This window comes from Pyrgilauda ruficollis, unplaced genomic scaffold, assembly GCF_017590135.1.
Source record: "Pyrgilauda ruficollis isolate IOZ18807 unplaced genomic scaffold, ASM1759013v1 scaffold37, whole genome shotgun sequence".
Taxonomy (NCBI): Eukaryota; Metazoa; Chordata; class Aves; order Passeriformes; family Passeridae; genus Pyrgilauda; species Pyrgilauda ruficollis.
In genome coordinates this window covers 6,529,830-6,556,481 of record NW_024525156.1, presented here as the reverse complement: position 1 = coordinate 6,556,481, position 26,652 = coordinate 6,529,830, and the positions used below count along the sequence as shown (strand labels likewise).

General features: G+C 38.1%; 1 protein-coding gene across 1 annotated transcript in view; it reads left to right on the top strand.

The window, feature by feature from the left end:
• CTNND2 (catenin delta 2) overlaps positions 1-26,652 on the top strand; it is a 522,107-nt gene that overhangs the window by 275,263 nt on the left and 220,192 nt on the right. Inside the window, exon 8 of the mRNA XM_041475907.1 lies at positions 11,771-12,023. Coding sequence (XP_041331841.1) covers positions 11,771-12,023 — 253 coding nt within the window. The remainder of the gene's footprint in view (positions 1-11,770; positions 12,024-26,652) is intronic.

Genomic DNA, 26,652 nt, shown 5'->3' with positions numbered 1-26,652 from the left:
ACAACCATCATTGTAAAAAAAACCTTCCTTCTTTCTAGCCTCTCTGTTTAAAACCATTGCCTCTTGTCCTATTGCAACAACCCTGCTAAAAGGTCCCTCCCCAGCTTTATTTCAGGGCCCCTTCAGGTATCCTTTCAAGTCTCCCTGAAGCTTTCTCTTTTCCAGGCTGAACAACCCCAACTCTCTCAGCCTTCCATCGTAGGAGAGGTGCTCCAGCCCTTTGACCATCTCTGTGGCCCTCCTCTGGACCAGCTCTAACATGTCTGTGTCTCTCTTGTGCTGAGCTGGCTGCAGCACTCCAGGTGGGGTCTCACGGAGCAGTGTAGATGGGGAGAATGCCCTCTCTCATCCTGCTGCCCGTGCTGCTTTGGATGCAGCCCAGGACACGTTTGGTTTCTGGGCTGTGAGTGCCCATGGCTGGCTCATGTGCAGCCTCTCATCCACCCCCAGGTCCTTCTGAGCAGGGCTGCTCCTAATCCCTTCATCCCCCAACCTGTATTGATACCACAGGTTTTCTGAACCTTTCAGATGATATCTGAAACAAATATGAGGGCGGTTTTTTAAACTTTACTTGGAGATACATATTTTTGATGGTCCCTTGATAACTTGTTTGTCATTAGCTGTTTCAAATCACTGAAGCTGTCTTATGATTTAAACATGCTGAAGAAAATTTAGAAAATTAACACAGCATGAAATAAAATGAGACTATGTAAAATGACATTGAGGGACTGCAATTTTAATGTCATGATGAATTACATACAGAGGGCTTAGTTCGGCTTTCTGCACCTGTAAGGTGTGCCAACATAACTTCAGCTTTGGGAATCAGAAGTCTGATCCTTGCATATCACCAGTGGCAGTTTCCAAAAGGCATTTTATATCCCAGTTAATAGACAGTTATCCTTTCTTGGGTTAAGTATTGCTTTTCAGCAGGGAACTGGAATTTAGTTAACCAGATGTATCACTTCTAATTCCATAGACTTCAGATTGCTGAGTGAAAGGAGTCTGAAGGGGCTTAGAGGACAAAAAAATAGTGTATACAAGCAGTTAGATATTGTCAGGTTTTACAGGGAGCACCAGCTCCCTGTAAAACCTGGAATATACACTGGTATAGTAATTCCAGAATATCATCTGGCTGTTAATGAAAAGTTAACTGTTACATGATCTTCCCTGTATTACAAATACTTGGTTTAAAAGGTAAAGGGAACTTTGGTTTCAAATATATATTTTTCTTTATTTGTCTCTAAAATTATCAGTTCAGGGGAAAAGGAGGAGCAACAGAAATATCAGCTTTCACTTGCCCCATTTAGATTAAACCCTTTGTCCTTTATGCTGTTTCTCAAATCTGTGTTTAATTTTTTATTCTTCCTCATCTAAAAAGAGTTAGACTATAAATACCAAATATTGCTTCTTTCTGCTTAGGTGGTGGCTTTTTTTCTGGCTGGGGGACAGGTTGTTTTGTTGTGTCACAAGCTGCTGTACATGGATGTGCTGTGATGGCACAGCTGCAGATTAATTGAGGATCATGCTGATAAATCACACAGCATGGAGTTCTGGCTATAGGACATAATGTTTTCAGAGAAATTAAAAAGAAAAATTATTCCTATGACTGCGTCTCTTTGAGTTTGGTAATGTTGTGATAATAGACCTGTACTCCTAACTGACATCCACTTGATAACATTGTTTTGGGAGAGAGAATTATAGGAAGCAAGCAGGGAACAAATCTTCAGTACAAAGTAAATTGAGCAGAAAATACCTTAGTAATCTGCATAAAGAATAACAAATCACCTCAAAGCAATACAAAGTCATAATCCCATTTCATTTGTCAGATCCACGTTCGCTTGTATAGTCTTACCTGTGTTATAGTCTTGCATATGTGTTTTTAGGTGATTTTTTTTTCTTCTGTGACAAAGAATTTTCTATTTTATTTCCTTCCTATTAAAAATTTGGCAGAGGAATAACAAAATGCAGTGTTTTCAACTTCAGCAGTATCCCATGGTCAGGAATGGAGAGGAAGGGGCCAGAAGTTGAAACCCTTCAGAATCACCTTTGTAATCTGAAAGCAATATCCCCCCCCTTATAGTGCAGAAGCATTTCTCCATATAAAATAGTTGTAGTTTAAAAGTACTGAGCCCATGATTGGGTTCCATAGAGGAATTGCACCCATATGAATATGGACAAGATTTTACCACTCAGAAGAGAAATCTTTTAGAATGGTTAGTATCCATGACTTCTTTCCTGTCCCATGAGGAGGATACCTCCAGAGGCTTGTATTTTATTCCACATATTTTCTAATTCTTCTGTTCTCCTTTTTTTTTAGTAGAAGAATGACTTGTAACATGTCTGAGCATTTCTCAGGTGCACCTTGACTTTTGCCACCTGTTGAGGCAGAGCTGTGATTATAAAATCTTGCTCAGGGGAGTACATACTCTGTAAATCTCATCTGCCACTACTGAGAAAATAGTGTTTGTGCCAGAAACTGTAGGTGTATTTGTCATCTATTTACTACAGGTGTAGTCCCTGTTTAAAGATTCATCACATTAGATTTAAGTGATGCAGGACATCCATTCTCATTTATATACTTCAGTGTTGCATAGAAATGCAGGGTTGTCATTCATGAAATAAAAATTCAATTCAAACACCTTTCATAAATCTTGTTCTTGTAAATCTTTGCTGAATGAAAACACTGCTGTGCCTCAGATAACTACCCAGTCATGTCTTTAAGATGACTAAATTTTTTTTCTTAGAGGATCATTCCTTCCTCAGTATTACATTTAAAGGCATGCTTAAAAATCACCAGGCCATTATTTTTTTTTTTTACTCAGACTGTGCTATTTTTTCTTAGTATAAGACTGGCTACTTTTAGAACTATCCCTTTGTCGTAATTTCTGCAGTTCACATGTAGTTTTTATGCATACAAGTATACAAATAGAGTAGGTTTTACTTAAATGTGTTCAACAACTATCAAACTGTCATTTGGAGAAGTTAGGTTAATGTTTAAGGTGAACATACTATGTGGTCTGGTACTGGAACACAAATGTGATTACCTTAATAACAAAACAACTGTCTATTCCAGAGTAGAAACTACTAATTAAAATAGCTGAAGATTATTAGGGTGTTCTAAGAAATACCATTTAGTAACCACTTTACTACTCTAGGATTATAATGGCCTAAATAAGGAAGAGTCAAAATCTGAAGGAGAAGATGTCCATGTGCTTGATGGCTGTAGCACGATGCAGTGCAGTCTGTAAATTTGTTATTGTCTCATACTATTTACATATCTTTTTATATATTAACTGTGACTTTTGTCCATGTGTTCAGCCTTATGCTGGCCAGATGGACAGGAAACTTCAGAAATTTCAAGAGAAGGTTGTTTTAGGAGTGAAAGCAGAGATTTAATTGCAGTAGGCTCATTTATGTGCAGCAGTGTGGTCTGTGTGGATTTGCTGTGATTGGGTCGTTTTGTCCCACGCACAGAATGTGAAATAATGTATTACTGCAAAGAGGAGGAAAGTGATGTATATGTCTCCTATATTGTGTCATTGCTCAGGGTTGAATTTTATCTCTAGTGAGGAAGTTCCCATGACGAATTTTAGTATGTCAAATTCTAGAAGTCTAGGACAGTTGTTGATTTCTCTGTCTAAATGCTCATGTAACAGGTGAATTAAACTCCATGTTCTTTCTGAACTGAGGGATGGAGCTCAAAGAGAGAAGACACAATCTGAGAAAAGATCTTGGCAATAACATTTTCAGCAGCCAAAGTTGGCATCTGATTATCACATTATATGTACACACCATTTTTTATGTGCAGAGCAGCATCACTGAAACATGGTAGAAGCTGAACCTGAGAATGAAAGTTGCATATATTAGTGAGATTAAAATCTGGCAGATTTAAAAGGTAGTCAGTTCCTAGAGGTTGAAGAGAGTGTTATATTTCTTAATACTGATAACTTGAAAAATGAGGCTTCTTCTCTGGCTGTAAACAAGGAAGTCGTTCCAGCCTTGAGTTGGAAATCTGAAATAATTAAAAATATATAATTGTATATTTATATATACAACTATATATATATATATATATATATAGAAATATCTGCATAAAACCCTGGAGTCCACTTGGACTAGATGGATTTTAAAATTACACTTTAACTATATGGGCTTTTGAGGTACAGGCCTTTGAGATGCAGGCTGTGTTACTGTGCTGGACACCCTGTAACTCTGGAACGTCATGGTGGTAAATGACTGGAGGGAAGCATGTAGAATTGGAGAAGGTTATGGGTGTGGCGATGTGAGATTGGGCACAGCAGTGAAGCCTGTGACAAACCCGGCTGTGGAAGAGGCTGTATTCAGGTTTGGACTTCAGGCTTCACTGAAGACTCATTAAGTAAGCACTGTTGCAAAATTAGTTTGGACAGGAACTCACTCATCTCAGCCATTATATCTGTTGAACTGAAATACAGGTTTCTAAATTACAAATTCTGTCACTGTTGCTGCTTACTGAATTACATAATCTACCTGTTTCTGCATTGACATTTGCTTAGAAGTACAAAAATCTTTATAGGTGACTTCATTCGTAAAGTCATTTGCTTCCGTTGCCAACCCTGGTGGCACCAGGTGATTTCAGATTGACACCAGCTAATCACCTATTGAACCCATAAGTAAAATAATTAAAGAAATGCCAAGTCTGAATTGGTGATGAAGAAAATCATTCCACAGTTTTCCATGCTAAGGGTTAGGCAGTGGCAGTTATATAACTTCCCCCAATAGAAAAAAAAAAAAAAAAAAAGGAACTAAGACACAATGAGAGAGTGGGCAAACTGAAGTGGAACAAGATAGACAAAAGCCTTCAAAGTGACCAGGTAACAGCTGTAATGTAAATAGAGGAATAGCTCAGAAACCAAGCAAGCAGTATTTTCTTTGTCTGACTCTTTCTGCATTATAGAAAAAACATCAGTTTCTAAGCAAAGGAATTTTCAGCCTTACTATTACAATTAGTGTTAGATCAAAGAACGCTTAGAAAATGGAACTGAAAGGACACCCCAGTGCAGTAGCAAGTTCAGTTCTTCAGTCTTCAAAGATTGTCCATTTTTGTATTGAAAGACTCATTGAGCACAATATACAGAGCACAAGTGATGTTTTCTTGGTTTCTCTGAAATAAGAGATTCTTCTGCAAAAGAATGGCATGTAGATATTGCAGTGGTAAGGAGATGATTGGTTGGAGTGTACACTCAGTTTGAATATGTTTGTGACCTTCATTAGGATTAGTACTTTACAGCTGCCAGCAATGGCAATGAGCCTATTAAATAATTCAGAGAGGCCCTGAGTATTTCCCATAGCAGTGGGAGCATAGCAGCTAAACAGCCACCTGTGGTTTTGAAGATGGGATGGAAAAGTGAGAAAAATACAAATCTCCTGTGATGGTATCTGGTAGACAGGGATGTTGCCTTGATAAAAAGGCTTCCTCCTCACCATGTCATGAAAACATCTGATGATTAAAATATTACTGAATACCTACTTGCACCAGCTTGTAGACATGCTAATTACAAGTAGATGTGACAGCTAGGTATAACCAGTACTTGAGGAAATTATGACTAACATGTTTGTGGGTGGAAAAGAGGCCTTTTTTGCTATGCACCATCCTGTTCTGTATTAATTTTTTTTAGTTTGCTTGCATTTCCCCTGTACATTGTGGTGTGTTCTCTTAAAAGATATCCTTGTGCAGCAGGGAAACCTGTTTGCCATGACCAGCTACTTAAAGCACGGAGCTGAGCACGGGGAAGCTGACTGGAGGGAAGGAGGTTGTATTTCCCCTGATTTGTACAAAATAGGAGCATCTGGAGACAGCTGGAGCCCACAGAAAGAATTAGGCAGAACAATCCTGGAGGCCCTAAAGGGTTGATGTGTTTGAAATCAAAGGCAGGCTGGCTGGCTGGTGAAGAGCCCATCTCATGAGGATGCAAAGGAAGATTTGCTGAAAAGTCCTTTTCGTTTGTCTCTGGCTGAGAATTAGGAGACTGGAATTTTGATTGCAAGAAAAACTAGATAGGACAAAATAAAGAGTGCAGAAAAGTGAGGGAGGAGCAGATGGAAAACGAGAGAAATAGAAAGTTGTAGTAGTTTTCACAGTGTTTTTTTCTGGTTTGAGTATGAGAAGTCACATAGCAAAGATGTCAATCTCCAGAGAACTCCTGTGGTATTGATATTTGCAGAAGGTCCTAAATATTTTAAATCTAAACTGTAGCCTTGTATCTTGAAATCCTGTAGTGTTTGCTTTTTTTTGTTGGTGGTAGTTTTTTTGGGGTTTTTTTTTTTGTTGTTTTGTTCTCACTTTGCATGTGTGAAGTACAAAATTCCTTGTGCATGTGTATTTTGAGCAGAGGACATGATAGTGCCTTTATCAAATCTTGACAGCATTAGAGATAGTTGCTAATGCAATTACAGGGAGGGATTTTTCCCCTCTTTCAGTAAATATTTTCAGTTTCCCTCAACCATGTATTTCTCTAAAATTTTATACTTCCCATGCTTCTAAATGCTTCTAAAAGTAACATCTAAGCAAATTATTAGTAGTAGTATTTATTATTTTTATATGTAAAACCATGTATCTTGAACAGTATTAAAATTGGCTGTTTGTGCTTGTTCCTTTGGATTGCCACTTCACTACTAGCTTGCTTAACATCTGTGTTCTTAAGCTTCTATGGCAAAAAGGCTGGTACGTGCCTTAAAACACTAATTTCAGCCTTTTGAGTTAAAGTGTTTGTATGTCCCAAGATTGATGAGTTTTTTTCATAATTGACAGAGAAACACTGTGTTATTTTTATGGTATATTAGGTGGGCAAAGGATCTGCTTTATAAATCTTCCTATAAATTTGGTACCAACAGAATGCACCACATTTATATCATTTATGAACTCGGGGTGGGATGGTGGACATACTTTGCACTGAAAAGATATCTCACTGGGTTCCAATTTTCAACTTTCACGAGGGGGTATAAATCAACTGCAAGTTCAAACCAGTGAAGAAAACAAATGAGGGGAGAAAACAAAGAAAATAATTTTGAAATCTCCATGAAAGAAACTAGGAGAAGGTTAGCACAGGAACTGAATGTCTAATATCAAATAATAAGAGGAAAATTTTACAAGGTAATATCTGAAAATCAAACAGCAGCATCAGTGAGGTAATTTTCAACAAGCAGGTGTAGCAAGATAATTCTCATTTATCAGTTTATAATTTCTGAAGGTCTGATCTTTCTTATGTTAACTTGACAAAATGTCCTCTGGCTTCTAGAAGGTCTGAACTTTTTAGCAGTTCATATGCAAACTTGATCTCCCTAAGATACTCGGGTATGGTGCAATAGTATCCCTGCCTAGATTAAGGCATTCTTGCTTTTTACATTAGTGGTTCCTAACATCTGCCACAGATGTGAGAAGAACATTCAAAAGCCGAAAGTCAGCTTCTGAGTATCACATTGTGAGCATATTTAGTGATACACCTAAATTATCAGCATTAATATAAAAGTTGTGATATCTTTGTTAATACTATGTATTAACAATTAAAATTATAAAGACTGGCTTTTCTATATGCTGTTTCTGCAATCAAGAGAACCATAATCAGGGCATATATGAGGTTTTTGGAGGGTTTTCATTATATTTAACAGGGGCTTTTCTTTCTCTTAGACAGACATTTGGAGGAGTATACTAAATGTCTGTGTGGTACCCCAGATACACTATTTACTGGGTATGTGATTTTGGTTGGAGTAGTGAGGGGCTGAGATCATACAGTATCTTTTAGGTATTAATGACATGACAAATTCAAGCAAGATCTTAAATGTTTAGGGGACAAACTGAGATCACTGAGATTGTAGTGCTTGATTTGCAGTGTGAAATTCTCACCTGGAAAATTCTCATTTCCTCAGTGAAACCCTTCTCTCAACCCAAAATTAAAATTCTCCTTTTCAAGGACAGTTCTGATATTGAAGTTTAAAATATTGATAATGCTTAGAGATTTACTGGGCTACAACTGAGCATGTAATTTTTTGTGCTGGGTCTTTTCTGGCTGCAGCAGAGAGTGTGTGCTATGGCTCTCCCTCCAGCATGAGCTGGCCTCAGCTGCAGGCCATGGACCCTGCAAGCCCTTCCTGCGTGTCTGGAGTGTGGCACTTGGGAGGGGAGGTCGGGTCCCAGTCGCCTTCTCCTTGTGTCTCTGCAAGGCCACTGTGCTGAGCAGGAACCGTGGGAAGGCCAGCCAGTGCAAAAGGAGCAAGCAGAGCTTCAGAAACTTACCTGTCATTCAGAATCCACTGAATTTCCAGGTAAATTCCTGAAAAATGAGGAGAGCAGTCACTATTGAAAGCAGTGTTTTCATGAGTGCTCACTTAGGTAAGACACAATACAGGATAAGGTTTTGAGTCCTTCTGCTTATTTGATTTTAATCTTGATCTCCTTGTGAATTTTGGGACTTTGAAGACCAGAGGAAGGTCTGGTTTTGTGGACACCTTTACCTTCAAGCTTCACAAAACTAAACCTGCTTCTTCACAGTGTGGTTATGAGTTTTGGTTTTACCTTTTTCTAGAGGCAGAATAGGGTCAGCGGTAGACCCAGTGAAACAACATGACTTGACCGTGATTCTGCTTCACCCAGGCCAGATCTCAGGCTGGTGGGAAAGACAGCCCATTTCTCCAGAAACAGTTATGTTGCAATTCCTTTTTGCTCCTCTTGTCCCTTGCTGGGGCAAACCCCCTATCCTTGTCACCTCAGTTAAACTGACCTGGTTCTGGTCAAAGTGTAGCTGGCTTGCATTTGACAGGACAGTCAAATGCAACAGTTAGAGCAAGGGCTAAGTGTCTTCAATTGAAAAACATGTTAAAAAGTTGCACGACCATCTGCAAATGTACCTGGTATGTGAATGCTTTCTGGTTCAGTCCAGTTGAGTACCTTCTGGATACACTGTGCTCAGAGAAGATTTACTATGCTGGGTGAGGAAATCAACTTCTAAATCTGTTTCATTAGACATAATCACACTAGCTTTGCTGTTTGCATAGCTAAATAGAAGGGAGATCTCAATAGTTTGCCATAGCCTAAAAGAGCCACAGTTTACTCAGTAGGTTTGGCTGCCAAAGGGTTTTGTTTAAGCAAGGGAAGTGTATTGGTAGGAGATGACTTTTCTTTAGTTTTACATACACATATTTTTGTAAAAATGTCTGCTAGAGCATAACCCTCATTTACAGTGACAGTGGATGTAGTCACGTTAGATGTAGAAGTTTTTCTAATGTGTATTTGTTTGGGTTTTTTGTTTTTCTTTTAATTGATCTGGGTGACACAGTCCAAATAAACATGATTGTGAATATTTAAGTCGTAGATTTGTGTCATTCTCATATTCTGAATATGGCATTTCTGTGTTCATTGTGATAAAATTCAAAAGGAAGTAACAGTCTGCTAGGAAGGTAATTTGAGAAATGAATCAGAGTGACTTGATCAGCTTGTAGGTGTTAGGATGACAGCCAGTTTCAGTTTATATAAATACCTATTTTGATAACAAGACAAAGGAGAAAATACAAAGAAAACTTTTCAAATAATTTAAAAACAAACATGATTTTCATTGAACTGTCTTGCAAAGAAGATGAAAGAAATACAGTGGAATATCTTGCAAAGCCATAAACATTACGATTAAGTTCTTGTTTTCAGCAGTATTGGTATTGTAGAGTTTTTTGCAATTCCCCATACAATTTGTCAAATGCTAGTAGCATATTCCATGGAATGACAGTGCTTAAGAGTATGCTGTGTCAGTATACAATTACATTTTCTCTTTTTCACTTGAAAATATTTATAGTATTTTCTCTAACTTGTTTTATTACTCTTTTTCTCACAAGGTACCTGATTTTGGTTTTGAACTCTGCATTTTCTGTTAAAATGTGATGTTTGTCTTTCTTTCTAACACTGAATTTTGCATGATTTGTGCATGGGATGTGTAAATATGCTGATACTGTTAATGTATTTGAACTGATGCAGTTTTATGAAAAGGTCTGTGTGTCTTAATTACTCATTTCTTAAGGAGGTATGTGTATAGATATATATATATATACACACACACACACACTAGTAATTAAACCAAAACAATACATGTAAAATGTTACTATATATGTGAGTAAATGTGATTGTAGAATCACAGAGTGGTTTGGGTTGGAAGGGACCTTTAGGGTCATCCAGTTTCAGCCCCCTGTAGTGAGCAGGGACCCTTTCAACTAGATCAGGTAGCTCAAACTCTATCCAACCTGACCTTGGGCACTTCCAGGGATGGGGTAATAGATAAGTGGGTGATCCCACTTTCTTATGTTTGGAATGAAGTTATGATACTTGCTGTTGTAAAATTAAATACTTTAGAACCATAAGAAAAGAAATTAAAATAAGTCAAAAAATTCAATATAAATTTAAACTTTTCAGGTGGTGTAATTTTGATAAGTAAAAGATCATACAAAACCACGGTAATAGAATTTAAAGCTCATTGTATTTCATTTGCTGACACTTTGAGATAAAATGCTTAAAATCCCTTTCATGAACCTATAATGCATTAAATATTTATTTTGAAATGTGCATGCCAATGAAAAATTATTGGGAAATCTGTTATTAAAACCTCTCTCTTCAGTATGTGGTTTTGTCTGCAGTTTAGCATATGAATTTGACCCAGCTAAAAATAGCCCTGGACTCGGGCCACTCCTTTTGGCAAAAGTATTCTTGTTGTCTTGGGACAGGAAGAAATGGCAACCACCATGAGTTCATGTGCCACTTCAAACAGTCCAAATTTTCTTCTGAGCAGAGCCAGCATTTAATTTGTATCTGTCTCCAGGCCAAAGATCGTGTGGGTATTGGTCCTCTTGCCCTTACAGTGATAATCCATTTGCCATTAACTGGACTTTAGTTCAAAAATACTGTATGTTTAATCCAGTGGACTGGATCTCCACTACCCAGTGCTGTAACAGAAAGATAATGGGCTACAAGAGAGATTAATAAGATTTTTGAGTCGCAAAAGCATTAAGCCAGTTTAAAGCTATTGGTTAAGCTGCTCAGAACTGGTAATGCATTAATCTTGAGCTGTGGTGTATGAGCATAGCTGCTGCTGGTGTGCATTAAGACATCTACATGGTCACCTTGTACTTAGCTCTTTTCCAGACTGAGTTAGCAATAACACTCTCCTAAGTCTTAAGGTGAATTTCCAGCAGATGGGTAACAAAGCATATGCAGTGACTCTCAGTAGCAGGTGTCTGGTTTTACCTGCTTTATGCATACCAGGGCTACAAATCTGGGATGGCTGGGTATTTCTTCTGCTGGAGAGCCATCTGTCTCAGTTTGGACTCTTGAGCCTGCTTTGATTCTCCTCCTATTGGTGGATCTGACTGACTTCCACCCCTGTAAGGACTACAAAAGCCTCACTCGGTGGTGGTTGTGAATTTTAGCTTGAATATTCCCATACTGCTTCTGCACTTCATTTCGTGTTAGTGCAGTTTGAACCCTGGGTGAAAATACCTCTCCAATATGTTTAATTGGAATTAAGGTCTTCTAGTCCAGAACTGGCATGTCATTTAGAAATTTGTTTGATGGTTACTTCCTTCTAAGGTTTGCAAAATGACAATGTTGCTTGTTTCTTTTTGTTTGTTTTTTTTCTCATTCTTTTTGAACCCTCGTTTTATATGTGTGTGTTTTTTTTTTTCCTCTGCCTAGACCTGGTTAACCATTTCTGTGAACAGGTCCTCAATTTTTTACTTTGTCCCTACTTTCCTGTCGTAGCCCCATCTTCCCCTGGTGTCGACTCCGTACCCTTACAGCGCACAGGCAGTCAACACGGCACACAGAACGCAACCGCGACCTTCCAGAGGGCCAGCTATGCGGCCGGCCCAGCCTCCAATTACGCAGACCCCTACCGACAGCTGCAGTATTGTCCTTCTGTTGAATCACCATACAGCAAATCTGGGCCAGCCATCCCACCCGAAGGGACCTTGGCTAGGTCACCTTCCATTGATAGCATTCAGAAAGACCCCAGGTGGGTGAAACCTTCTTCATTGTCTTTTATTTCCTGCTCGCGCTGAGGTTTGTAATTGCGGTTTGCTTTGCGTGTTTCTGCTGTTGGATATAAAAGAAAAAAACCACGTGGTGGTACACGAAAGACTTTGTTTGCATGACAGCATTGTCCTAATGCTTCACCTTAGAAAGCTCTCATGAGCTGTTCTGTGCAATGAAATGATAGGTGTGGTCTTGAATGTGTGTGTGTTTAGCCTGCTTTCAGTAGTGCCACACCTCAAAAGCTTAAGAAAAGTAATTTTCTCTGGAAATGGGAGGAATGGAGTGACTGTTGACTCTGTAGCCATTGTGGACATTGTGGATTGAATCTTCAAGTTGCTTCTTGGGCAGAAGTTGTTGCAGTTCTTGGTTTGTCTACATGTAATGTTTATAAATGCTGCAGAAAAGGATATTTTGGTGTTGTGCAATGAGAGTGAGCAATGTGAAAGCAACATGTAACCAGGGTTGTGTTTCATCCCACGTGTTGTACAGGCTTGCAGTGCCAGTATGTGGTAGAAGAATGTATGATTACAGCTTTGCAGAAATGGTTATTGCTGTGCATGCTTTTCAAATATTTAGCACAATTTTTAATGTTGCTGGTGACCATCCTAATCTACTTAGGGAAGGTGCAAGGAGGAAACTTTACAACCCAAGCAGGCTCATAGATTAGAGAGAGAATTTTCTGGGAAATTATTTGACTTCTGTGATAACAGCAACAGAAAAGCTAGCTGGAATCCTCAATGCACTTTGTGGTTCTGTTCAGTTTTCTGAGGGAAAAAAAAGCAATTCCCTTTGGTAACTTGAGTTTAAACTTGTTGAAAGTGTTAGTTTATACCAGTGTTTTTCTTTGACAGATGGTGTGATTTATTTATTTATTTGTTTGTTTGTTGTAATGTGCAATTTAATGATAGGAGAGTCCAAAAATTTGCCTGCCACAAAAATGCTGGAGGTTTTTAAGTAACAATTTGAAGAAACTTCTTTGCCAAAATTTAGAATTTGTTTAGCATTATAGTTCTTTCTCTCTCTCCACCCAGGAACAGAACAGCAGATAACATTTTACAGCACATCAGAAACATCACTGCTTGCAGGGTTTTACTTGTTGAGAACACTTCTGTCTTCAACCTTTTTTTTTCCCCCCTTAGCTTTAACTGGAGAAAATTGAAAAAAATTTGTATTTAATTGCTCCCTTTCTTCCCCCAGCACCAAAGCAAACATTAGTGAGAGGGAAAAGGTATTTTTCTGCAACGGAGGTATTATATTTCTATTCCAGAATATAAGAGCCCATGTATAAAAAAGAGCTTTGCTTTGTAATTGTGTTATGTTGAAAGTTAAAGAAACTTACATTAGGAGTGTGCTAGACCAGATGAGAAATGACTGTAATCTATTTGAAATGTTCATAGGAGAAGCATGATGGTGTGCTATTCCCTGTAAACAGGAAAGACATACTTACAGTATCTCTGCAGGTCTGAGACATAATATCTTTTTAAGAAAAGGTTATTTCTGTTCAATTCCTTTACTATCACTTTGCAACTGTTAATGTACAGGATATGTGCTTGTATTTTTCATTTCCTTCTTTTTTGGTTCTTCCTTGTCGTGCTGTTTGTACATTCATGGGTATTGATTTCTGTAGGTAAAATAGGAGCGAGGAGGCATCTAGGTATAAAATGAACTTCATAAACCCTTTAGAGGGGATCAGTAAATATTAATGATTACTGTGAGATGGATTGGAAATTTGTACAAAACATTTGTAAATAGGTTTGCATTACTCTTGATTTCATTTGTTTGATCCATAGGCTGTATGTGGTATATATTAGTATTTCTGCCCTTGCATGTTGGTTTGAATAATTCTGATAAAGAAATGTCAGAAACACATTTGATTATGTTATGCTTTAATCCCCAGAAACCATACTCCACCAAGGCAGACTGACTTGTGAAACTGTCTGTGGCCTACAGCAGTTGCTGATCATTCAGCTATTGGAAAGACATTGAACATTTGAAAGGAGTTTGGAGAAAACTAACAAAAGCAATCAGAATGCCTTGAACTTGTTGAATTATATGAATAGATTACAAAAATGCCAATATATTACAAGAGTGGAAGTGATAAAATGAAAGACTTTCCAGATACTTCAAAAAATAGTACGGAAGGATTGAAATTACTTCGGGTAGAATGTGGGAGATAGAATCAAGAAAAGGAAAATGACCCAAATGCAATACAGGCTTTCAGTGGCTGTGTTGAGTTGTGCCGTATGCCCAAGAGGGTTACCAGTTATATCTTACACAGCAAGAAGAAAGTACACAGGTTGTCAGCAGCTCGCTTTGTCAACTGATAAGTCACAAGTGTCCTTACAGACATGTTGCTGCTTTTGTTGGCTGGTGGTCAGAGTGTTTTATGACTGTCACAAATTGTAGAAGGCAATAGTAGGCGTCATTTTCAGACACCAAATCTACCTGTCCAACCAGAGGCCCAAAAAAATGCTCAGTGGCAGAGGAAGATCTGCAAGACAAAAGCACACTATTTGTAGGCTTTTGATTAGCCTATGTATCATTCAGCTCAAGATGAAAAAAGTAGATATCCAGAAGAGATTGTACTCAACCTTATAAGCAATTAGTATTCCTAAAATTGAATATAATTTTCTGGAATCTTCAATTCAGACATAATTTCTGTCTGGAGGCCCAGTGGAATGGTTGGTAGACACAGATGTAATTGACATTTTTTTCCATTGTTTTCACCAAGTAGTTAGTCTTACTGATACTCCTAATTTTAAATACGTGTTCTGAGCTGACATTTGGCAAATGAAATTTTAGCTCAACATCTGTTCTGCATCATCCAGCTGTCATAAAATGCAGTTCAGTGTTCATTAACTTAAAGTTTAGGACAAAAATGGTAAAAAAAATGGGTATTAAGATGTTTATAATCAAGTTTGTGGCAGGGGATAATTTTTAATTTATGCAGGTAGACTGTTAGCTCATAGGTGTTTATAGACAGGTAGTAAAAACTTTACACATCTATACTGTTGGGGAGTGAGGCTTTGTTGTTTGAAAAGGAAGTAAGTTCCATATCACTGTCAGAAATAATACTGAAGTTCTGCATATGGGAAATGGAAAAGTTCTTATCATTGCAGACTGATTTTTCAGAGCATTCTTTTATGTTTCCTTCATATAAGAAAAAGGAAAAGAAATATATGCTAGGTCTGTGAAATCAACTGTTTTATGCCATGAAACAGTTTCATGTTCCAGTTTCTTATATGAAGATGTGGTATAAGAAGGGAAATAACACTATTTATTTTATAATTATTTGGTTTCTTCTGAACTGTGATTGAGAGAAGTCTTGAGTGTTTTAAGGTATCAGAAATACATGTTAATGTGGTATTTTCCAGCCTACTTTCATGAAGGAAGATCAATCCGTCTCTTGGCATCAACAAATTATCTGTGGCGTGTGTATACTTATTGTTATTATTTTATTATTTTATTCTTCAGTTTTATTTTGTCTGTTTCTAAATTTTAGAAAAACTGGGGAATCCTAGACGTGTTGGGGTCCAGTTGTCAGTATATGTGCCTTTCAGATTTAATTCCAAATTCTGAACTTGCCAAATGTGTATAAGTTATTTAATTTTTGAAGTTTTAACCTAGTAAGAAACCATCTACATGTACCGCTGCGGCTAAGTTACACTTGCTACACAACAGTTGAAAATAGAACATTTTCATATCCTTCATTTAAATACATACCAGTGAGGTTTTGTGGTTGCAGTGTTTTTGGTGGTTTAGGAACTCAGACTGTGTGGTTTGATGTGTCCAGTCACCAGGTGTTCTTCATTGTTGTGTGACTTCCCACCTGTTTTTATTTATGCACATATACACAGGTCATCTCCTGCAAAGAAGCTGGCAAAAAGATGAGGTAACAACAAAAATTGTGTGAAATACAGTCCACCGTGGCTACCAAAGTGATTTTCAGAGCTCATTGTCCCTTTTCATATTGGCTTGAATTATATTGATCTGCACTTAAAACTTTCCATTATGGCTTCACTTTCCACGTGTTTCAGAACCTTTAGAACTATTTATTCAGAAAAAGTGGGATAATTTGGTGAATGAAACTGTAAAAGGTCCGTTATTCATTATAGAACAGACTGCAATAATGATTGGGCTCTTGTTTAAAAAGAAAAAAATCATTATCATTAGAGAATCATGTTGCAACTTCACAAGAAAGAAAGAAATAAACCCCAGTTACCTTGTAGCAGTTCTCACCTTTAGAACTGTCTGGGTGTAAGTCAGTACAGAGACAAAAGTTTTCCAGGAGATGCATGATTTAGCTGTAATACCCTGAAACGTTTCTTATCGGTTTTGCATTTTCAGAGTCAACTTCTCGTTTCATTACCTCTGCTGACCGTAATTTCCTCCTAAGCAGAAAACAACAGTGCTGTCTATCTTCTAAACTAGCTTTCTTTTCACTTACGAAAGGATATAAATTAGATCAGAACATTTTGCGTGAACTATAAGTTTCAAAACTCTTCTTTTTTCTCTTTTTTTTTTTTTCTTCTAGAAATATATTTCCTCTGCAAAATACAAGCTAGAAAGCATTTTTTTTCTGTAGGAAAAATGACAGACGTAAAATAAACTCTAGTTTAATTTCTGTGTTCCCATAAAACTGCTTATGAGATTAGCACACAGAGTTTGGAGCATGGCCTGTTAAAAGTTTCTACAGGAGACTTCTCCAAATACTTAATCTCACTTTGTTACAAGGATTGTCTCAGTATTAATAGTGTTAGTCTGCTGTAAGTCTGAATAGCAGCCAGGCACTCTGAGAGTCTAAAGAATTAAGAACACACCAATATAATCCTGCACGGGTGGGATGTTGGCAATCTTGGTGGGAACGTTTCTGCTAGGTTCTTTGGGAAGGGTTGTCACTTTCAGAAAGAAACTTCTGGTGAGATGGAAGGCATTGCTGTGACTGTGGTATAGCTGGTGGCAGCACTGTGCAATACTGCTGTTTTCAGGCCTGAGATATTGGCTGGAATTTTCAGAATCCCAAGGGACTAGTGATGGCATCGGTGGGTTTCTGGCCTAACTCTCTAATGCAAGGTGTAGAAGATTAAAGTTCACATTCCCAGTCTGGATGAGACAGAACAGGGCTTGCAGATACTCTTCCTGCTTTTATGTGACACAAGGCATGATAGGCAGCTCTCCTTTTCTCTTAATTGGTCCCTCTTACCCTTACCCAAAATTAAGGGTAAAGGGGAAGATTTCTCCAGAGGTGGTGGTAGTAGGGCCGCCATGGGAAGCACACTTTTAGTGAATCAGATAATGTAAATTTTGGCAGTGTAGGCTTATCTCCAGAAACAAATGTTTCAACTTTCTAGGTCCTGTGAACACCCTAAGTTTTTGGGGATTTTTTTGCACTTGACTTAGTCAGGCCAGGCCCCTTGTATTGGTAGAACCAACCAGACAGTGTTTGAGAGTGCTCATTTTGTAGGTCTGTGTTTAAGTATTTCTTTCATACAGGAAGGACATACCAGGTTTACTTTTTCTGCACAGAAATCATACAGTCTCTCAGGATTTAATCTATACTCCTCCTCAGTATGAAAAACTGACCCCAGAAGAATAAATTTGAAGAGTCTAAACAGCACAAAGATATAGCCAATTCAAAAATAGCAAATCTGGAGCACATTGCAATTCTTCATACAGATGTCTTCTGCATGGAAGGTGGGAATTTTTACTTAGTGCACAAGTTAGTTTTTAAAAAGCATAGCAGCTATGACAAAATAAACAGCAATCTGTTTTCCTTTCCTGATGAAGATAATTAAGGATGAATCTTGCTTCCTTAAAATAGATGGGGATGGAATCCATAGACTCTCCTACAGTCTCTTAATTTGGGATTTTGGGACCTAGCTGGAAACCTTGTCTGGAAAAGATTTTCCCAGCGAGTATTTAGTTCCAGCTTGAGCATGGCAAAATAAACAAGCATCTGACTTGTCCTTGCAAGTGTCAATTTATGGTGAGGTAAAGAATTGACACCCAGAACTTGTAAAACTTATTTTTGTGTGTATTTGAGCACATTGTGGTATGTGCCAACAGTTCTGCCTTTCCACTTTTTACATTGAGGTGGTTTATAAATGGCTGGGGAGGCGTTGGACACAGCTGGAACCGTCTCACAGCACAGCAAATACAATTCTGTATGTACAGAATTATCCACCTGTATTTGCTATTTTTTTCTCACTGGAATTTGCCCTATATTATTTAGCAACATTCTTTCTCTAGGATAAAGGCTTGGTAGTAAAAATGTAAAAAAAAAAAAGAACCAGACTAAACCAAAGGAACAGAAAATTTTTAAAAATCTATCTAGAACTGTAATCTACAGGAATTAAATGACTCTGCTTTTAGCTCATGAAGTACTTACTACCCTCTTTGTCTCCTTTTTGACTGGTACCATTTTACTGACAGTGCAGGAGGCCACGCAGTAATGTTGGCATCCTGTCTTTCAAGAAATCCGATCCTATCATTAGAAAATCTGCTCTGTTGTGCTCATGAAACATCATGCTTTCAGGATATTGCAGTAAGATGGCTGGTGCTGGTCCATGAATTTTGAATAATGAGTATGTTCAAGAGAGCTTACAGTTCCTAACCTGTGAGCAGAGTAGAAGAGGTTATGTGTAGCCATTTATTTGCCAGGTTATTTAGCAGCAGGGTATAATTTTGAGAAAGATGATACCTTGTCTCTTGTTTTGATCTGCAAGTTTAGCTCTTCCAGTCCTCTCCCTCTACCAGAAAGTAATTCCTTTCCATTATGCTGAAGAGAGGGAAGTGAAGGGCTCCTCAGGCACTTGTGACTGAGGCAGGGTGTTCAGGAAGATGCTGGCAGGAGAGCCACGTAGTGTGGTAAATGCACTTCTAATAGCTCAGGGGAGATAAGACTGATATTTCCTTTTTGAATTTCTAACCTCCCTTCCTCCCCACTGCTGGTCTGCCACTTGAAGAACAGCAATAAAGCACTTCCCTCTCTTTCTTTCTTCATCTGTTGTGTATTTTATTTGGCCTTATTCATCCAAGAAGAAACAAGTGGACAGTGTACTTCATACTGTTCATAGCTCATTTCTGGTTTTTGCATGGCATTACTAAGTTTCTAATGGCAAATATATGTTTCAGTGCAGTTTTTGCCTTTGTTTGCCACACATTTTGCTCAGTATCCTGTGGCTCATTTGCAAACTTTGACAGATGCAAAATCTGTGTGGTGCCTTTCTGTGATGACAGACTGCAAGAGCCAGGAAATGTTGTAAGTATATTTTCCAACCAGACATTAAAAACAAGGAGAAGAATCATGCTTTTAGGCTTTACTGGGCTCTTGTAAGCTGTTATGAGCTTCTGGCAAGATAAACCACATAAGAAGCTTCTCAGTAGTAGCTCTTGGACATCTCATCAGCCAAATGGATAATAATGATCTTAGTTTTTACAGGGACATTGAGAATAAGTTAAATTTTTAAGGTACATTGAAGTTCAAAGGATAATCTTGCTTTTAATTTCATGGGAAATGCAATGGGAGCAAGAAGAGGGAAATAGATGGAGAAACTGAATGGGGGAAAATTTAAAGAAGTGATATAAGATCAGGATGCATAGTCTCAATTTTTTTCATTAAAAAAGCAACTGAAAGTCGTCCTTGATCGTGTGATCAATTGCCATGCAGTTTTCAGAACCTGGACCTCAGTGTCATATACCATAGCTATTTTATACGCAGGAAACAAGAGCTAACATTGAGAGTATGGAACATTCTGCAAGATAATAATATCAAGTGTTTGCTAAAAAAAAAAATCTCTAGTGCAGAGCTAAAATGTTTGAAGGGAAGGAATGGTCAAAAACTTTTATTAGTTTCTAGCATAACTTTTGAGCTGTTGCAAATTAAAAACTTGACTTTAAGAACTTCAGCTCTATGTAGATTTAGAATGTTAGATGGTAATAGACCTATCTCTGCTAGCTCATTCAAGATCACAAAAACTCAGAATATTCTGAGTCAGAAGGGCCCATAAGGGTCATCGAATGATCGTAGAATGGTCCCTGCACAGGACACACCAGGAGTCACACCCTGTGCCTGAAAGCATTGTCCAAATGCTTCTTGAACTCTGTCAGGCTTGGTGCTGTGACCTGTGGAGGTCCCTGTAGAGTCTGTTCCAGTGCCCAACCTCTGGATGAAGAGCCTTTTCCCAATATCAAAACTAAACCTTCTCTGACACAACTCAGGGCATTCCCTCAGCTCCTGTCCCTGGTCACCACAGAGTAGAGATCAGTGTTTGCTCCTCTTCTTCCTGTCATGAAGAAGTTGTAACTGCAGTGAGGTCTCAGTCAGTCTTTTCCAGGCTGAAGAGACCAAGTGACCTTGGCCATTCCTCAAACAGCTTCCCCTCAAGGCCCTTCACCATCTTCCTAGCCCTCTTTTGGGATCAGAGCCTGGTGTGAAGTCGAGACTCCAGCTTGTATTTTCTGTGGTGCACCACTGTTTCCCTGGCGAGCCCCAGCAGCTTCACTTAGATTGTTCTTTCTCAGCTCACTCCACTGCCCCACTCCAGGAAGTCAATGAACAAGTGGGGTTCACAGATTCACCTCAGTTCTTAGCATTAAGCAAGCGGTTTCCTAGGTAGCAAAAGATACCACTGATCCCATAGAAAACTGCAGCCATTGTTGCCAGGGAAACTCCTAGTCTCTAGACTTAATGTGAAATATTTGGGGTTTTTACTTGTTTGGTTTTGGTTGGTTAGTTTCTTTAAACCACTGTAGCATCAGTGGGACCACTGGCTGCTTAGCTTACCATTTACCATTAATAATTTGGGGGTTATGTTTGTCTTCACTGTTTAATGAAGTGGAAGGATCTGGATGCCTGAATAGCTTCTGGATGGCTGAAGACCTGGAATTTAATGGACGGGTTTTCTTAGCCCAAAGGAAGGCTAGGAGTGAGATATCTAGGTTTCCTGCACATACCAAAGGTAAAAATGTGGAGAAGGAAGAGCTATGTAAACTCTGTCCCTAGACAAATAATTTATGTCAGGAAATGACTGAAAGCTACACAGGTTTAAGGAAAGTACTTTAATGTAGTTTTTTATTCTTCAGAAATCATTTGAAGTTAGCTTGATAATATTTTCATTCCGTGTGAGGACATGATGTATTTATTTCATAGATTTCTTTTTGAAGAGTAGGGCTGATTTTTGGTTTTATTGTTTGATGCTACGTTTTTCTTTCTGAAAATAATTTCTTTCTGAACCTACCTGAATTTGAGCATTTTGAGTGTAAAAACTTGGTTTGAAAGTTTGGGCCTAAAAGCTGCAGCTTAAGAAGAGTGGTCGTGTGTGTTGGTGAGAGGAATGAGTACGGACAGCGCAGGTGTGACAGGTTTCTTAGTAAAGGCAACTTCATTACTTTCCCATTAGCCAGGGCTGCATAACATTACATTGTGACTCTCTCTCAGAATCTGTGCTGATCCATCAGCCTCACTTACTCGAGCTCTTGTTGCTAGTATAAAGAGTGGTCCCTTTTCTTGACCAGGAGATGGCTGCTAGGAGTCTAGGCAAAGGGTAAGCCTGGAGCAACCTAGCAGTGTTTGTTTTTCAGAAGTATTGGTACTTTCCTGTTAGCTGTGTGATATTGCTGCCATGCCCGTTCCGGTTGAGAACTTGGAGCTGCGGATCTGAAGCGGGAGTTCCCTGCTTGCAGAGAGCCAGGATGGCCGGGCCCGCTCTCAACAGGGGGTTTGCTGCCAGTGAAGTTTACTGCAACTTAAGACACAAAATATTTGAACTGTTTTAATCAGTTGTAGTTCATGTCCAATGATTCACAGAGAGAAGCAGCCTCTGTTTTTTGGTGAAATGATCCTGTAATTACATAGATAGTATGAATTACATTACACCATAGCTAGATTTATGGCCTTAAAATAAAAGGAATTTGTTTCATCCTGCAAGAAATTGGCCTTTAAGGGCATACCCTTTTTACGCCTTATTAGGTTCTGTATAGTTCTGATTCCGTCCAATACCTTTTTATGGAGAAAGCTTGACATTTTTCTGCATGAGAATAGCTGTCAAATGTCTTGTAAAGCTCTGGCTGCACACAAATGGGCACACAGGAGGATCTTTTAGATGTTTTGCTGTTAGCTTTTTCAGGAAAAAATGGGGGTAAGGCATTTGATTTCTCCTGTGCCTTTACCTGAGTTTGCCATGATTGGCCAAATTGCAGAACCTCTGTTTCAGCAAGGCATTTCCTCTCTCACGTATTTAGAAATTCTTTTAAATGCAGGAAATCATCTCTGTAGGATGAAATCTTCTTTGCATAGTCTTCTCCGGTGGATGTTTTTTCATTTGTCAGCAGCCACATTTTTTTTAAATGAAATTTTATCCTAAACTGTCAAGGTTTTATCTGCAGCTGTGAAGGGATAACAGATCCTGTCAGCCACTGCTTTTTCTGTGGCATGGCTCCAGCAACCATCTGTTACCTTTCTGCTTCTGCATGATTTACACACCAGAATCTCCCCTCGTAAAAAAAACCAAAAACAAAACCAGAAAAACAAAACCATAGGGAAGTATTGTACAAAAGCTTAATTTGAAGTATGTAAGATTATATAAATGATTTTAGTAAATGTGGGGGACCAATTCTTGAGTCTGATAAGAGAGACTTTAGAGCAATTTGGTTATGCTTCACAGGAGGAAGGGGCTGCTTTTTCACAGGGGGAAATGGCTTGCATAAAATGTTCTCATTCAAAAGTGTGTCTGCATGACTTCCACAGAGAAATTCAGGAGAAATGCACACTAAACACCTCTCCACCTTTTTATTTCCAGTTATGAGTTCAAGCTGATCAATTTTCAAGTCAGCTAAAGTGGAAATACTTCCATTGAGAAGCCTGTTTATCACCTCCTATATGCCTGTAATCATTTCAGTTGTACACACGGGTGCAGTGATTCTGAGCCTAATAGTTCCTAATCCACAGTAGGTTTATTACTAAGCCAGATTTGACTCATAATAATAATGCAGACAGCTTCTCAGAATAACTTAATAACTGCAGTGTGAATGCAGAATACTTATTCCTGTTTCATTTCATATTCATCAACATAAAACTGTCTGATACTGAACTTACATCTTCTTTGCTTTTGTTCTAAAATAAAATCAGATTTTGGTTTAGACTTTATTATTTATTAGTATTAAACATGACTAAGTTTCATTCTGTTTCAGTGTTTCTATTGTTGACTTTTTTTGTTAATCTTTTTTTGTAGTTAGCACTGAGAATGGGGTAAGAGTCATTAGCTTCTCAACTGTTTTCCAAGAGAAACATGTACACTTCATTGCTAAAAGGAAAAAGAAAAAAAGGTGTTTTGGAAGGGTGAAGGGAAGAACTGATGGAGCTGTTTTCCTTCAAAAGAGAGTTGTCGGCAAAAAATGTATCAATCTCACTAAAATTTATTTCAGAGCACTATTTATTTATTTTGCCTCTCTACAGTTAAGAATAGAATGAATAGCAGAGAAATAGCTGGTAGGTGACAGCTGAGACATGGAGAATAGCGAAGGTAACCTGTTACACTTGTATTGAGAACTTCAGCACAGCCTGAAGGATAATTAAATGCACAAAGTAGTTTTCAGAAACATTTTAAAGAAAAACTATTTATGAGTTCATGTCTCTTAACATTTTAAACTTCTTTGGAAAATGCAATTCTCTGCATGTGGTGTTGATTTACTTCCTTGCTGTTGCAGGCTTGGGAAAGCTAAACTTATGGTGCTCCCAGTTGTGCTGAATATAAGCAATATAAGCTAAATCCTGCAGTCTTTTCAAAGAGGAAATTCATTTACTTTGTAACATGTCTTTGAACGGAGTAAGTGCAACAATTCAAAGAAACTTCTATTGTACTGGAATATTGACCATGAGTTTTGATCATCAGCAGTTAAGAGGCAATTTTTTAGTTTTGGATAAAAAAATAAGAGGATAAGAAGATAAAACTGTCATGTGACATTTTCTTAGATTACAATGTAAACTAGTGAGGTTCAAGAATTTGGTGATGATAGTTTGAAGTCCAGCGTTTGTTCACAGTACAAGCAGAGTCTGGAGTTTTATCAGTATATTATTCTCCACTTCATGAATCTTGTATGTGGGGGAGAAAATGTTTAAAAGGCACTGTTGTCAAGTCCACAAAATATGTGCAATGAGAAATACGTGAAGAAAACATTTTCATCCTGTTTCCTTTAAAATGGTCTTGTAGTTTCCCTGTATCTCTCTTGTATGCAACAGCTGAGTCTCTCAGCAAGTTCACAACAGCTAGAAGCAGTTTAGGGATGGGGTTTTTTCATACTTTCAGACAAATAAAGCTGCTTGATTTAAACAAGAAAATAACATTTCTTGGATAATAACTGTCAGATAACCTATCACTCAGATTGTAAGATGTCAGTGTAACAAGAGAAGTATTTTTTATTGTCAACATCTCTCTTGAGTAAGAATTTTTTTTCAGTTGGGATGTCATGCACCCTGCTTGAAAATTTTTAAATTTCTGGAGAGACATGTTTTAGATTTTCTTGTAAGACCTAAAGATTGAACTCTTAGTGGTAACAAAGTAAAGCAAATAAACTTTTAATAGAGCAAGTAAGATTTTCATATGCTGGCATTTGGTTTTGTTTAGAAAATTCAGAAAAAAATAATGCTCTTTTGAAATAAAAGCCAGGAAAAAAAGAATAAAAGCTAAAATTAATAAATATAGCTTTTATGTTTTCTGGGAATTCAAAGACTGATTGAGTGTTTAGAAAGTTCAGAGGGAAGATAGATGGCTGCTTTTACATGAGAGTTGTAATATTTTAAAAAATATGATCTCTGCCTTTGTTTCTTTTACCATGGGGAAAGAACATTCTGGCAAAGAACATTTTCTTCCTCATTCTCCCCACACCCATGTAAAATTTAGGCTTTGTAATACTGAATTCTCTTAGGATCCCATTGAAAAGGAGACTGGTGTGAGGATTTATGTCTCTCTCAATATGTGCCTGTGATAGTGATGCAGCTCTCTTGAGGAGGTGCAAGTTGGAATGGAGGCTGTGAAAAGTGCCTGGAGAATTACTGGCCATCATCCCCTTTTAATATGCAAACCAAAAGTAAAAATATGGATTGATGCCACTGTTTCTGCACGTCTTGCTAGCATTTAAATGGTCCAGTGGTTTCATTTTGCTGTACATGTTCAGTTCCAAAAAGCTCATGTTCAATTTGAAATGAGATGTGAAAAGCTGGACTGATGAAGAATAAGAGAAAGAAAGGCAGGATTAAAAACAAGAGCAGTTAAATTGTTTAGTTATGCCAAGGATTAAGAACCAGTAGCTTCTTTCTGGACAGGTCTGCTGTGAAAGCCCGTAGGAAGGATGCCATGTGAAAATTCCAAAAATCTTTTTGGAAAATTTGGGCAAATATATACTCAAGGTTGTTAAAGGAGCTTTTCAAGGACTGCAGCAAAGGGCAGAACTCTGAAGGACCTTGGACATCTATGAAAACTACGTGGAAAATGTACCCAACTAAATTCAACAGTCTCATGATACCATCTTGTAAAAATCAAAATTGCTTTGAAAGCCTGATTGCTGGAATGAAAAGCTCACATCTTTGAAGTAGAGTAGCAATTTAACTGCATGACTGTTAAATCTGGTTAACTAACTTGGAAAAAAAAATCTGTTTTCTTTACTACTCCACACATGGCATTTGCTAAACTTAGCTTATTATATATACGTGTATTTTTGTGCATATATCTATGTATTTAATATTAAGTAGGGCTTTTAGCTTGAGCCTGTGCTGGCCATGGAATGTCTTGAAGAGAGAAAGCACAGAGCACAGGATTTTTAGCAATGACAAGACAGTGAAAGACCTCCTGTGGAAACTTCAGTCTTTCTGTATATAGAATAAATACAATTTATATATGTAGTATGTATGCACATGTAAAAACCATAATCCATGTTTTCCTGGCTTAAATCTGTATGCTGAAAGTGTGTGTGTGTAGGTGGAGAGAAGGAGCACAGGAGCAGGGTGTGATTTTTATTCAAAGACGTGTGAGATTACTTTGGTTTATAAGAAACAGTAGGATCAGAACAGCGTGAGTGGAATCTCCTTGGCTGCTGCTGAAATTCCTTGTATAAATCAAATTGAAAGAGAGTACATTTAGCTTAGATATTAGGAAGAAATTATTCATTGTGAGGGTGGTGAGGCACTGGAACAGGTTGCCAGCAGAAGCTGGGGATGCCCCAGCCCTGAAAGTGTTCAAGGCTGGATGGGATGGGGCTTTGAGAAACATGGTCTAGTCAAAGATCACAGCCCATGGTCATGGGGGAGTGGAACTGGAAGATCTGCTCCAGCCCAAACCATTCAGATGCTGGTAAGCACATGGCCCTATGTAAACCCCAGCCTCTCCAGCACTCTTCACATAGAAACCTCAGGTTGAAAGGACATGGTGTGTCCTGTGTCACCTTCAGAAAAGACACATGTTCGTTGTGTCCTCTGCTTAAGCTGGAGTCATTGCCCATATCTGTTATGGTCTTCATGCTGGTCTGTCCAAAGTATCTTCTCTGTTGTCTGAAATTACAAGCTCAGGAGGTGCAAATTTTACGTATGCAAATTGAATTGCAGCAGCTAGTTTTAT